At 37.7% G+C, this 13123-nt stretch overlaps 1 protein-coding gene across 1 annotated transcript in view; it reads left to right on the top strand.

Moving 5' to 3' along the window:
* Window positions 1-13123, top strand: part of LOC103256739 (protoheme IX farnesyltransferase, mitochondrial) — a 103197-nt gene that overhangs the window by 56701 nt on the left and 33373 nt on the right. The window contains exon 2 of the mRNA XM_008054508.2: window positions 2220-2290. Within this exon, the coding sequence (XP_008052699.2) occupies window positions 2247-2290 (44 nt within the window). The 5' untranslated portion in view covers window positions 2220-2246. The remainder of the gene's footprint in view (window positions 1-2219; window positions 2291-13123) is intronic.

The following is a 13123-nucleotide window of genomic DNA, read 5'->3' as shown; positions in this document are numbered from 1 at the left end:
CAGACTGGAGTGCAGTGGCCGCTCCTGGCCACCGCAGCCTCGACCTGCTGGGCTCCGGCGATCCTTCCACCTCAGCCTTCCGAGTAGCGGGAATTACAGGCATGCGCTACCACGTCCGGCTGATTTTTTATTTATTGTAGAGATGAGGTCTTGCTGCCCAGGCGGGTCTCGAACCCACGGGCTCAGGCAATCCACTCACCTCAGCCTCCCAAAGGCGTGGGATTACAGGCTGAGCCACCGAGCCCGGCTCAAAATACATCTTATTCACAATAGAGTCATGGCTCATTAGCATGGCATGTGAGGCTCTCCATGATCCTTGCCTCCCTCTGAAGTTTCATCATCACCCATCTAGCAATACTAATAATAGTAATAGTAGTTCAATTAATCATTATTGTGAATGCTCTATATATGTTATCTTACATCAACTTTGTAAGTTCTATTTTATTTTTATCTTACAGATGAGGAAACTAGATTTACACAGGATACACAGCCACTTGTAAGTGGTAAAGCTGAAATTTAGACCTGCTCTCTCTAGCTACAAAGCCTAGGCTCTTAACCTCCATGCTGTGCTGAATTCCTTCTAGTTACTGAGGCACGTCATCAAATTTCTATATCCCATCCCTTTGTGCTTCCCCATGTGTCTGGAGTGCTCTTCCCTTCTAGTTTATCCCCTTAACCTTCTGATACTGCTGAGTCTTTATGTCTTGGTTTAAGAGTATTTGAAGAAAATTTTTCCTGCCTACCCATCTGGATTCAGAACTCATTCTCTGGGCTGCCATAACTCTTTGCACTTCTCTTTCTCATTGTACTATACATGTTATTATAATTAACCAAGTTCTTGTATCTCAGACTTTCTAGTGAATTAGGGTTGGCAAACAATTTCTGTAAAGAGCCAGACAGTAAATAGTTTTAGGCTTTGTGGCCATGCTGTGTCTGTTGCAACTATCTACTCTGCTGTTGTGTGAAAGCAGCTGTAGCAATACTTAGACAAATGAGTATAGCTGAGTTCCAAAAAAACTGTTGATGAGCACTGAAGTTTAGCGTTCATATAATTTTCACGTGCTACAAACATTCTTTCAATTTATTTTTCAAATTATTAAAAAAATTTTTTCAAGTATTGGCTTATGGACCTTACGAAAACAGGCACAAGCTGGATTTGGCCCATACTCTCAGAGTCTTTATTGTATTAATATGATTTGACCATCAAGTCATTCTTTCTGGGAGCAGTTCCGAGAAGTATAAGGGAACATAGTTGGGGAAATACTGACTTAAACTTTCCGTTAAATTGTTGTCTAGATCTACTGATTTGTTTCAAGCCCATTTAGTCAAAGATATTCTTAAATAATAATCTGATCAGCACATATTTGAGCCTTCTGTTATATAAAAATGATGACAAGTAAGAGACATTCATAACAAATTTAAGAACATATTGTGCAGTTTGTCAAGGCTTTGGAAAGTGAGTTTTAATAATCTCCTAGGCCTTGTCTTTTAGCAGGTAAACAGCTAAAACCATACTTCATTGTTAGAGTGACCATACTAATCCATTGTCCAAGCTGGGATGTTTTGAGAGTGAAAGAGGTTGCTGTTAATGATGCTGACTCCAAGGTATAAACTAGGACTATTCCAGGTACAATAGGATGGTTATCCTAATCCCAGTATAACCTCAACAGTTGTGTAAAATTTCATCTGGGATCTGATTTACTTCCCCAGGGTTGGTTAATTCACAGACTTTGGGATATGTGAAGGATTCTGAGATCATTTATAGCACAAGTGCTTTAACCTTGAAACAGGGGCATTAAAGAATGCAAAGTTGATGCTAGAAGGACAGGAGTTTGAACTCCACATGGATTTTTTTTTTTCACCCAAACTCAAGTCACAGTATGTGAACCCTGAATATAATGAGAGCAAACTTTTCGTATAGGTGAATTTCACAGGGTCTACATAGTCTAGAGTATTCATTAATTTGGGTATACTTGGGAGTCCTGGGACCAATCCCCTGTGTCAAAGGACAACTGCATACTTAGAAAGTGGTTTTCAAAGTAGATAGAAGTAGATATTGATGACAATTAATACATTTTCTTAAATTTTTCTTCAAAAAGTGGCAAGGTATTTCATACTTGCAAATTTAAAGTTTACTCTAGAAAAACTTTCAGTACTAAAGCAGAAGATTTGTTTCATATTGTATTGAATGTTTTCTGTCTTCTTCATTCTTTTTACAGTTTTTTGAGGTACCATTTGACTCGAACATGAATAGGACAAAGAACAGACCTCTAGTTCGTGGACAGATCAGGTAAATTGATTATGAATATATGTCTCTTCCACATTATCAAACATTCATTCACTTGTTTATCCTGAATCACTTCCCAGTCTCTTGCCTTGAGCTGTGAAGTGAGAATAGCACATCTACAAAGGGACAAATTGGTATGGATATACAATACTTTCCCCACTAACCAAAATGTATTACAAAGCACTTATAATGGATCTAAGATTTGTAGGGTTTTTTGGTGGGAGTAACTTATGCAATAGATTTTTTAATTAAATTCAATTTTGAGACCTAGGCTTTGTTTCGCTTGTAGTAGCTGAAGATAAAAACATTCCATTAACACAAGTGGTTTTCAGACAAATTCATATAGAGTCTCAGAGAAGGATATGCCCGAAACCTTTTATTTTCCAGATAAACTGATAATGCTGTTATAGCCAAGTAAAGTACTGCCTCCATTATTCCCTTTCTACCAAATTCAATTAAGTAGAACTAAAAGGCATATAAATATTTTAATATCACTAATGGTTAATAATTAAATATTTTACTTCCTGGAGACCTTTAAGCTGGCATTTTAGAATATTTTTTTGAACCTAATATGTATTACAAGCCTAGAGGAATTTAAAAAAGGGACAAGTAGCTTATACTGACTATGCTAAGTCAATGAATCCTCTCTTCGTGTTTCCAGGCAGTGCCCTCATGGAGCTTAAAATTTATTATGATAACATTTATTGGATAAAATAATCACACAATAAATAAAACAATAAAGGAAGGAAGTGCAAACACAGATAAATCTATTTAAAAATGATTTTCAATATGATCTGGTTTTAGACATTTACTTCTTAATGATTTTTAAATGCCATCCAAAAAAGACAGTAGTTTTATTGTTTTTTTCAAGTTGGGGTCTCACTCTGTGAGGCTGGTGGTACACAGGGGCACAATCACAGTTACTGCACCCTCGACCTCCTAGGTTCAAGTAATCTTCTCACCTCAGCCTCCTAAGTAGCTGGGGCTACAGGTACGCGCCATCCCACCCAGCTAATTTTTTATTTTTTGTAGAGACGAGGTCTCGCTATCTTGCCTAGACTGGTCTGGAACTCCGGGACTCCAGCGTTTCTCCAAAGTGCTGGGATTACAGGTATGGGTCACTATGCCCAGCCAGCAATAGAAAATTAATAAGAATAGGGCAACCCCTTTGGGTCCCCTCCCACTGTGGGAGCTTTTCTGTCCTCTTGATAAATCCTGCTTTCTAAAGAAAAGAAAAAAGAAAGAAAAGAAGAACAAAGACCTCATATCTATTGATATTGTACGTCCTTTTAAAATATAAACAAGAAAAGAAAAAAGAAAGAAAAGAAAAGAAGAACAAAGACCTCATATCTACTGATCCTTTAAAAATATAAACAAGGCCAGGCTCGGTGGCTCAACCTGTAATCCCAGCGCTTTGAGAGGCTGAAGTGAGTGATTTGCCTGAGGCTGTGGGTTCGAGACCCACCTGGGCAACTTGGAGAGACCTCATCTCTACAATAAATCAAAAATTAGCCAGTCGTAGCATACGCCTGTAGTTCCAGCTACTTGGAAGGCTGAGGCGGAAGGATCGCCAGAGCCCAGCAGATTGAGGCTGCAGTGACCGGGAACAGCCACTGCACTCCGGTCTGAATGACAGAGTGAGACTCCAACTTAAAAAAAAAAAAAAAAAATTTATATATATATATATATATATATATATACAAAACTAATATTGTATTATAAATGTAAACAAAGCTAGTGTTGTTTTCTAACTGTCAAAAGTGCTTTTATTTTAGTAAGTTGTTTTAGAGAGGATAATACAAACTCTACCTCATCTCAAAGTCTAAAAACTGCTCGTGTGACTACTGGTCAAATCACAGGTAAGTTCTTAGTGATTTGGAATTTCTGTTCCAGTCATTTTTCCTCAGTGAAATTGTATCCTCCTTTAGGCCCAGGGGAAGTGAGGGAACAGGCCCAGTAAGTAGTTGTTTAGGCACATAATGGTAATCAAAGAAAGGCCCATCATTTTACTAGTAGCCCATTTTACTTTGTCCAGTGCGATTGAAGCATATTCTTTCAGTACAACCAGGAGGAAGCATCGTGACCTTAGTGGTTGTAACTGGAAGCATCCTTTTTAAAAAAGGGTTTTGGATCATAATCCCAAAAGACACAATTCAGAACACCAAAATCCCCCAATGTTGAAATCCCAAAAGACCAAAATCCCTGGTGTTTGAAATCCCAATCACAAGATTTGGCAGTACTATTACCTTATTACTGTCTTTATTTGAAAACTAAGTATGATTTAGATATTCATGTGAGTACCAAGTTGACAAAGGGTAACTTGTGTAGTTAACTTTAGGCATCAGTTTGAATAGATTCAAGAATACCTAGAAACTGGGTAAAGCATTATTTTGTGTGTGTTTGTGAGGTTGTTTCCAGAGATTAGTATATGAGTCTGAGTGGACTAGGTAGGGAAGATCTGCCCTCAATTTTGACAAGTATCATCTAGTTGGCTGGGATCTGGAAGAGATTAAGTACAGGAAGTGAACTGGTCTCTCTCTAGAATTGGGACAGACTTTTCTTCTGCTGACTTGGACATCAGATCTCTAGGCTACTAGCCTTTGGACTCCAAGGCTTACACCAGCAGCTCTCCAGGTCCTGAGGCTTTCGGCCTGAGCCATACTATTAGCATACGAAGGTCTCCAGCTTACAGGCAACCTGTCATGGGACTTCTCAGCCACCATAGTCATGCAAGCCAATTCCCCTAATAAATCCCCTTTCATATATCTATATATGCATCCTATTGGTTTCTCTCTACAGGACTCTGGCTAATACACATTTGGTATTGGGGAAGCTGAATATTCCTTCTTTCTGTATTTCTTACAACACAATGGAAGAGATCTGTGAAATTGTTCTCTCTCAAAAAGTTGTGATTGGCTAGGCACAGTGGTTCATGCCTGTGATCCCAGAACTTTGAGAGGCCAAGGTGGGAGGATCACTTGAGGCCAGGAGTTCGAGACCAGCCTGGGCAACATAGCAAGACCTCCTTTCTAAAAAGACAAAAAAAAAAAAGGCTGTGATAAGTTAATTGCACAAGGCTACTTAATGATGAAAGATAAAAGTTTAAAAGCTAATTATTATTGGTACTTTGAAAGCAGAAAAATCACTTAATTGTGACACCTGAGCAAAATGAACAGGATGTACTTAGAAAATTTGTAGACCTTAACCACTCTCCAAATACAATTGCAGTGAGTGTTTCAAAGATCATAGAAGAAATGAAAACACAAGCAAAAAATCTCTCCAGCCTAATTATTCAATTGCATATAATTTCTGCCCTTTAATATACTATTCTTGAATAGGGATTTGACTATTCTTAAATAGAGAATAGACTTCTTAAATTTACCAATAACATAGAAAAACTAGTATGTTTCAAATGGATGGCACTTTCAAAACTGTCCTGACTGCTTTTTTACTAACTGTATAAAAGTTATGTCCCTGTTGGATCTAAAAATTCTAGAACTTATCCCCTCATTTATGTATTAATGACTGGAAAACATGAAGCACTTTATAAGTGCTTGTTAGAAGATTTGGTGGACTTTGCAGAAGAAAATGGATTTCAATTGAATCCCCAAACCATACTGACAGATTACAAATTAGGTGGGATCAGAACTTCTAAAGGTCAATTTCAAGGTATTACCAATAAAGCTTATTTTTTTTCCATTCAGCCCAATGCATTTGGCAGAAAATTTAGATGAGTTGATTGCATGATTCAGCAACAACAAAAACTTCAGTTCAAAAGTATGTCATTTGCCTTCATTGACATTCCAGCTAATGACATTCCAGGAGTTTTTAATATATTAAAACAACATTTGCCTGAAGAAGCAAGTGAAGTTACTGACTGGCTTGAAAATAATTATGTCTGTGGTAGGATAAGAAGACACACAATGATGCTACAGTTAAATCACGAGAATTGTTTCCACTAAATTTGTGGTCTATCTGGGTACATGTGAAATGGATTTCCTTGTACCCAAAACAACATAGAAGCATGGCGCAGAAGAGGGGAAAATTTAATAGAGAATGCTCATGTCAGTATATATCAAATCATAGGAGAATTTCAAAAGATCAACGCCACATAGAAAATAAATGTGAATATATTCTTCAAGAAGAGCCATATCTTAAAAGAAAAAAAGCAGCTATTCATCTTGATGCAAGACCTCAGAATATAGTGATTGTGGAAGTCAGCTAGCTTTATGAACTATTTCCTTGTAATTGCCCATAATCTGTTCTTTTAATATATATTTTCATATATTAAATTTTATTTTGATGTCTTCCTTTTCTTTTTTCATTTTTTCCCACTATTTTAAGTTATCAGCATGTTTTATAATTCCCTGTGCTATGTATTTCTTATTATTTCCAATCCTGGAGTTATAAATTGCGAAGGCATTTTTAGAGTCCTAATTTGTTTTATGCATTTTTTCACCAATCTGACTCCATGAAAATACATTATTACAAAGTTGACTTGTATGTAAACATTGTACATGTATGTACAAACATTGAAATTTCCTCAGAAAATGAAGAGATGTTCTTTTTGTATATCTGCATTTGTGAAAGGTAAAATTGCTCAAAAAAGCTTATGACTGTACATGTGGTAAGGTGTATATGTGTGTGACTGTGTATTTGGCAGTGACCCATTAAGGTTTTTGATCAATCATATGAAAAGATTTAGGTTGTTCATCATGGTATTTCAGATGACAACAGGTGTAAAGCAAGTGCTGATGTAGAAGCTGCCTCAAGTTATCCAGAAGATGTAACTAAGGTCATTGATGAAGGTGGCTACACTATACAACAGATTTTCCTTGTAGACAAAACAGCCCTCTATTGGAAAAAGATGCCATCTAGGACTTTGGTAGCTGAAGAGGAGAAGTCAGTGGCTGACTTCAAATCTTCAAAGGAAAGACTAACTCTTATTAGGAAATAATGCAGCTGGTGACTGTATTATTGGCATTCCAGCTAATGACATTCCAGGAGTTTTTAATACATTAAAGCAACATTTGTCTGAAGAAGCCAGTGAAGTTACTGACTGACTTGAAAATAATTATGTCTGTGGTAGGATAAGAAGACACAATGATACTACAGTTAAATTATCAGTATTGTTTCCACTAAATTTGTGGTCTATCTGGGTACACTTGTGGTCTCTCTGGGTGCAAGTTAAAACCAGTGCTCATTTACCATTCCAAAAATCCTAAGGCTCCTAAGAATTACACCAAATCTACTTTGCTTGTGCTCTTTATAAATGGAACAATAAAGCCTGAATGGCAGCACATCTGCTTACAACATGGTTTACTGAATATGTTAAACTTGCTATTAAGACCTATTGCTTAGAAAAATATATTTCTTTAAAAACATTACTGCTCATTGGCAATGTACCTGGTCACCCAGCTCTTGGGAAGAGCTCTGATGGAGATGTACAAGGAAACTAATGTTGCTTTCATGCCTGCTAACACATTATCCATTCTGCAGCCCTGAGATCGAGGAGTGATTTTAATTTTCAAGTCTTATTTAAGAAATACGTTTTGTAAGGCTGTAATAGCTACCATATATAGTGATACCGCTGATGGATCTGGGCAAAGTACATTGAAAACCTTCTGGAAAGGATTCATCATTCTAGATGCCATTAAGAACATTCATGATTGATGGGAGAAGACCAAAGTGTCAACACTAATTAGAAATTTGGAAAAAGTTGATTCCTACCCTCATGGATGACTTTGAGGAGTTCAAGGCATCAAGGAGAGAAGAACTGCAGATTTGGTGGAAATAACAAGAGAACAAGAATTAGAAGTGGAGCTTGAAGATGTTCTGGAATTGCTACAATCTCATGATCAGACTTTAGCAGGTGAGGAGTTGCTTCTTATGGATGAGCAAAGTAGTTTCCTGAGGTGAAATCTATTCCTGGTGAATATGCTGTGAACGTTGTTGAAATGACAATAGAGAATTTAGAAATATATGTTAATCTGAAGGGAAAACAGCAGCAGGCTTCAAGAGGATTGACTCCAGTTTTGAAAGAAGGTCTGCTGTGGGTAAAATGTTATAAGGCAGCATTGAGTACTACAGAGAAATATTTTTTGAAAGGAAGAGTCAATTGATTGGGCAGACTTCATTGTTTATTTTAAGTGATTGCCTCAGCCACCCCAATCTTTGGCAGCCACCACCCTGATCAGTCAGCAGCCATCAGCATCTAGGCAAGATCCTCCACTAGCAAAAAGATTACAACCTGCTGAAGGCTCAGATGATCATTAGCATTTTTTTTAGTAATAAAGGATTTTTAATTAAGGTGTATACTTTTTTGTGACATAATGCTAATGCACTCTTACTAGATTATAGTATAGTGTAAATATAACTTATTTATGCACTGGAAAACCAAAAGAATTGTAAGGTTCACTTTATTGCAATATTTGCTTTATTGCAGTGGTCTGGAACCAAACACATCTCCAAGGCAGTCCTGTACATCGTAATACAGACCCTTTAAATAGCTTTTTTTAAGTGGCACTCGTTATCTTTCCCGAGTAAATTTTCTTATAATTTGGAAAGATAAGTCAACTAACTTGTTTAGACATTACTGGCAAAAATGTCTGGGCTATGAATGATTGTTGTAAGGAAGGAGCTGAGATTAGAGCTCTATTTCATTCTCTGGCAAAGAACACACCTTAGAGTTTATGTGTCCGTTATCAGGAACCCACGTTGAAGGGTGAGTCCTGTAGTTTGGATGTGGTTTCTTTGTCCTCACCAAAACTCATGGAAAGTTGATCCCCAATGTAGTGGTATTGGAAGGTGGGATTTAGTGGGAGGAGTTTGGATTATGAGGGTGAATCCCTCTTCAGTGGCTTGTCAAGGTAGTGAATGAGTTCTTGTACTCAGGAGACTGGATTCGTTCTCATGGGAATCGGTAGCCCCTGAGAGAGTAGGTTGTAATAAAGCAGTACGCCCCCCCAGTTTTCCCCTATTTGTAGATGTCTGCTTCCCCAGTGACCTTTTTTGCTATTTTGTATCACTGTTTAAAAGCCCTCCCCTGAAGCCAGAGCCATGGCCTTGAATTTCAGCCTGCAGAACTGTGAAGAACTCTTTTCTTTATAAATTACCCAGTCTCAGGTGTTCTTTTATACCAACACAAAACAGACTAACTCAGTAAATGAACCCACTTTACAAGTTGAATCTGTAAATTCAAAATCATGTAATGAAGGTAAATGTCAGAGAAGTTTACCTTCTTATTAGAAAGTCAGACTCAGTGTAATCCAGTTTTAACTTGGTGACTGGATAAAGCTAATTAGCAATTTTTTTTAAATGGTATAATAGAAAATGTTTCAGTCTTCAGATATTCTTCATATGGTAATCGTGATCTAATTTTAAAAATGTTACTTAACTGACTCTAAGCTTAGCAAGTTATTTAATTAATCTTTCCACACTATCACTTCCTCATGTTTAAAATGGGATCATAATTCCTCGCCTGTTCATCTCATGACATTATAATGGAGTTAATAATGAGATCAAAAATATCATACAAATAAAAGTGCATTGTTAGAGAAGAGGTTTAAAATTCTAGAGAATTATGGAGTTGTAACAAAACTTTCATCTGTTTTCAAAATTTGCTTTAAAATATAAGTATTTTATTACATACTAGACAGTGTTATTTTAAAAAAGAGATTCAAGTTACTTTCAAAGAATTGGAAGAAAGAGCTGTGTTGCAGTGGCCCATAATCTCAGCAACTCTGAGAGGCTGAGATGGGAGAATTGCTTGAGCCCAGGAGTTTGAGACCAGCCTAGGCAGCATAGCAAGACCTCCTCTTTACAAAAACACAATCGGTGGGGCATGGTGGCACGCGTCTGTAGTCTCAGCTAAAGCAGAAGGACCACCTGAGCCCAGGAGGTTGAGGCTGCAGTGAGCTGTGATTGTGCCACTGCACTCCAGTCTGGGTGATCGAGTGAGACCCTGTCTCAAAAAAAAAAAAAAAAAAGAATAAAGAAAAAGGGGCGGGGGAGAATGAGAAGAAGGAAGCAAAAACATTTAGCGAATAAGAGAACTCAGAGAGTGAAAATTGTATGTTTCCATTATCATGATTAAGTTGGTAGACAAAAACTACTCCAAGGAAGTAGACAGTAGCAGATTAACACATCCTTTCTGTATATTATCATCATCAGGACACTTATGGAAAATGTTGTCTGTATAGTAGTGTGCTAGTTGCTAAGGTTGCAAAGAGATAAATATGGTCTTCATTCTCTCTGAATCACCTTGGAGAGATGGCAGCACATATGCATAAAAAGGACACTAAGCGCTATCAAAGGTACAGCTCACTCAGCAAATGTATATTTTTTTTAAATGCACCTGCCAGCTAAGTACTGTGCTAGACCCTAGATGTGCAGTGGTGACCAAGATACACTTCTGTCTCTTGTGGAGTGCTGCCTAGTTAACCATCTTGTATGTAATGTGCTAAGTACTACTATGTAGACAGGCCTCTGGTGATGTGGGAGCACAGAGAGTACTTCACCCAAACCGAAAATGTGAAGGATGACTCATAGAGGGAACGAAGTCCTGAAGCTGAGAGAACCAAAGGATGAGTGAGAAGAAAGCCATTCTGGCTGTTCTTGCTGAGCTCTTCGTTTTGTTCCTTCCTCCTCTCTCCACTCCTTAGTTAGTGGTCTTTAGTCTCCTTCTCATCTCACTTGCCTGCATGTATTACGCTCCACATTGTCTATACCTCCAGCCCAGATGGCTCTTCTGAGAAGGAATTTTTCCTTTGAAAATCTCAGTTGGGCTGCACCTTGCAGGCATCTCAAATTTTGTGTGTATTTACCCCAAATCATTTTCTCTCCCAAATCTGACTTTTTCCTTAAATACCTTAAATTGTGTTCCAAAGTCAGGTAGCTGTAAGCCTTTTTAATCTTATGCATTTTGTCTAATTATTCAACAAGTCATGTATTTTCAGCCCCCTGAATTACCTTGGAACCTTTGCCCTCTCCCCTGCTTTAGCTTTAGACCATCATTGGATTTGCATGAGTAATTACAGCAGCTTCTCAGCCAATTTCTCTACCTTCTTCCCTTTCACCCTCCTTCATTCTGTCTTTCACTCTGCTGGCATATAGGGTCTTCCATAAATGATAACCCTTTCCCCAAACATATTTAAGACAAAATATTTGCTTTTAATTCCTGACTATGTCATATTAGACCTTTCAGCATCTGATCCCTCCCAGTCCTTCTGGCCTTATCCTGCATTATGTTTGCTTTTTTCATCCATTCTTTTGTGTTGCACTGTGGATTAAGTAACTTCCTGTCCTTTTGTCAAAGTGCCTGTGTTTTCTCTCATCCCTGCCAGATATGCTAACCTTACCCTTTCGTTGCCTGAGTAATTTTTGTACCTAGCAGTACTTGCTCCAGAAGTGATCAAGACTGCTGTACTGCAGTTAGGGAGTGCTCAGTGTTTTGTCTTGATGCTTTCATTGTTACTAGTGCATGTCTGTGTCATAGCACTACTCAGCATGCTGCCTGCTTCTCTGTTTCCTGTGACTCTTGGTCTGTTCTATTGTGAGTTCTTCCAAGACAAGATTGATTCTTTTACCTGTTTATCTCCAATGCCTAGGATCATTTATGTAGCGCATACTTTTTCAATGCCTAATATATGCTAGGCACTGTTTTATTTTATTTATTTTTCCTTTTGTACAAATTTATGGGGTACAAGTGCAATTTTGTTATATGCATAGATTGTGTAGTGGTCAAGTCAGAGCTTTTAGGGCTTTTATCACCTGAATAACTTACATTGTACCCATTAACCAATTTCTCACCATTTCCCCCTGCTCACTCCCTCACCCTTCTGAGTCTCCATCTATCATTCCACTCTCTATGTCCATGTGAAAACATTTTTTTAGTACCCACTTAAGAGTGAGAACATGTTATATTTGTCTTTCTGTGCCTGTCTTGTGTCACTTAAGATAATGACCTCCAGTTCCATCTACATTGCTACAAAAGCCATGATTTCATTCTTTTTATGACTGAATAGTATTCTATTGTGTATCTATACCACATTTTCTTTATCCATTCATCTGCTGGTGGACACTTAAGTTGATTCCATTTTTTGCTATTGTATTTAGTGCTACAATAAACACATAAGTGCCAGTATCTTTCTGATGTATTGATTTCCTTTGGGATATCCAGTGGTGGGATTACTGGATCGAATGGTAGTTCTATTTTTAGTTCTTGGAGAAATCTCCATACTGTTTTCCATAGAGGCTCTACTAATTTACATTCCTACCAACAGTGTGTAAGAGTTCCCTTTTCTCTGCATCCTCGCCAACATCTGTGTTTTGTTTTTTTTTTTTTTTTTTTTTGTCTTTTTATTAGTAGATATTATGACAGGGGTAAGATAATATCTCATTGTAGTTTTGGTTTGCATTTCTCTAATCATTAGTGATGCTGAGCATTTTTTCATGTACCTGTTGGCCATTTGTATCAGGGTACATGTGCAGGTTTGTTACATGTGTATATTGTGTAATGGTGAGGTTTGGATTTCTATTGAGCCCATCACCCAGGTGGTGAGCATGGTACTGAATGGGTAGTTTTTCATCCATTAACTACCCCCCTTCTTTATGAGTCCCCAGTGTCTGTTATTCTCATCCCTTCTTTATGAGTCCCCAGTGTCTGTTATTCTCATCCCTATGCCCAGGTGTATTCAGCGTTTAGCTTCCGTGTTTAAGTGAGAACATGTAGTATTCAGTTTTCTGTTTCTGTGATAATTCACTTAGAATGATGGTCTCCAGCTGCATCTTTGTTCTTGCAAATGACATAATTTCATCTTTTTTATGACTGTGTAG

Source organism: Carlito syrichta, unplaced genomic scaffold, assembly GCF_000164805.1.
Source record: "Carlito syrichta isolate Samal-C Ts95f unplaced genomic scaffold, Tarsius_syrichta-2.0.1 Scaffold295139, whole genome shotgun sequence".
Taxonomy (NCBI): Eukaryota; Metazoa; Chordata; class Mammalia; order Primates; family Tarsiidae; genus Carlito; species Carlito syrichta.
This window is presented reverse-complemented; position numbering and strand designations above follow the sequence as displayed.